The sequence below is a fragment of the Amphimedon queenslandica genome, unplaced genomic scaffold (assembly GCF_000090795.2).
Source record: "Amphimedon queenslandica unplaced genomic scaffold, v1.1 AMPQUscaffold_3650_Cont24359, whole genome shotgun sequence".
Lineage (NCBI taxonomy): Eukaryota > Metazoa > Porifera > Demospongiae > Haplosclerida > Niphatidae > Amphimedon > Amphimedon queenslandica.
Genome location: NW_003556026.1, coordinates 1 through 1430, shown reverse-complemented (window position 1 = coordinate 1430; position 1430 = coordinate 1). Strand labels below are relative to the sequence as shown.

At 39.4% G+C, this 1430-nt stretch overlaps 1 protein-coding gene across 1 annotated transcript; it reads left to right on the top strand.

Moving 5' to 3' along the window:
* Positions 1 to 99: 99 nt before the first annotated feature.
* Positions 100 to 1420, top strand: LOC100637568 (uncharacterized; the record flags this gene model as incomplete). The annotated part of the gene is made up of 1 exon (XM_003391951.2): positions 100 to 1420. A coding segment is annotated over exon 1 (1321 nt), but the record flags the coding sequence as incomplete, so codon positions are not given.
* Positions 1421 to 1430: the final 10 nt, after the last annotated feature.

The window sequence follows — 1430 nt, the reverse complement described above, 5'->3', positions numbered from 1 at the left end:
TTAGCCTTTGTTATAGCTGAGAAGTTTAATAAAAAACATCCTTTTACTGGTGACTCGGCAGGTCGTTCATGGTTTGATGGTTTTCGAAAACGACATCCTATGCTAACAATTCGTACACCTCAGCCACTATCTCATTGCAGAGCTCTATCAGCTAATCCAGATGTTATAAGAGATTTCTTTGGAAAATTAGGAGCAATATTTGGTCGGTTAAACCTTCTTTCTAAGCCGATGCAAATTTACAACTGTGACGAAAGTGGCATTTCTATTGTTCATCGTCCAGGCAGAGTTGTTACGAAATTAGGTCGTCGTACAGTATATTCTCTTACGTCAGCAGAGAAGGGAAGGACGCATACTGTTGTTGCTTGTGTGTCTGCAACTGGCTTCGTATTACCACCATTAATGGTCTATCCTCGTAAGAGACCCGTACCTGACAATTTTAAAGAGGGAGCCGTACCTAACACTTCATTTCACACTAGTGAGAATGGGTGGATAAATTCTAACATATTTTTGGAATGGTTAAAGTTTTTTGTTGCAAATATCCCTCCTACAAGACCAGTTTTGCTCATTCAGGACGGTCACATTTCTCATGTATCGATTGAAGCCATTGAATTTGCCCGTGCAAATCATATTCATCTCCTTTGCTTGCCTTCACACACGACCCACATCTTGCAACCTCTTGATGTGGGTGTGTTCAAGTCCTTTAAAGCTAATTTTAATAAGGCTTGTTCAAACTATATGGCAAAATATCCAGGCAGTGTGGTGACAAATGATAAGTTAGCTGCATTGGTTGCTGATGCATGGCCTCATTCATTTACGACACATAACATATTGAGTGGTTTCAAGAAATGTGGTCTTTTTCCATTTAATCCGAGTGCCGTAGATGATAGACGCTTGGCTCCATCAAAGCCTTTTTGTGTGCCACAAGAAAGCACTGAGGATGACAACGAATCACTTCCAAGTAGTCCTATTTTTACAGAAGAACAGGAAAAGCTATATACAAGAAGATTTGAGGAAGGATTTGACATTAGGGATCCTAATTATGAGGCATGGATAAGGATCAACCATCCTTTTAAGTCATTATCAGTTACTTCAGGTGATTCAATAAGCAATATTTCTGCACCACTTTCGTCAACCTCAGCTCCAACTCCATCTCTTTCTGTGCCACTTTTGTCTATGGAAGTGCCAATCATGTCTGCCTCAACACCTGTGTTATCTACCTCTGCATCACTTTTATCTATCTCTAATAGTTCTAATTCTGCAGAGTCAGCTCTTGACAAAATTCTTGTTCTTCCTGAAGCTTCAATGAAGAAGCCTAAAAGAAGAGGCATTAACAGTAAAACGGTTTATCTAAATGATGTTTTAGAAGAAATGAAACAGCAGAAACATGAAAAAGAAGTTCAAGCTGCTGAGCGAGAGGAAAGTCAAAAGTT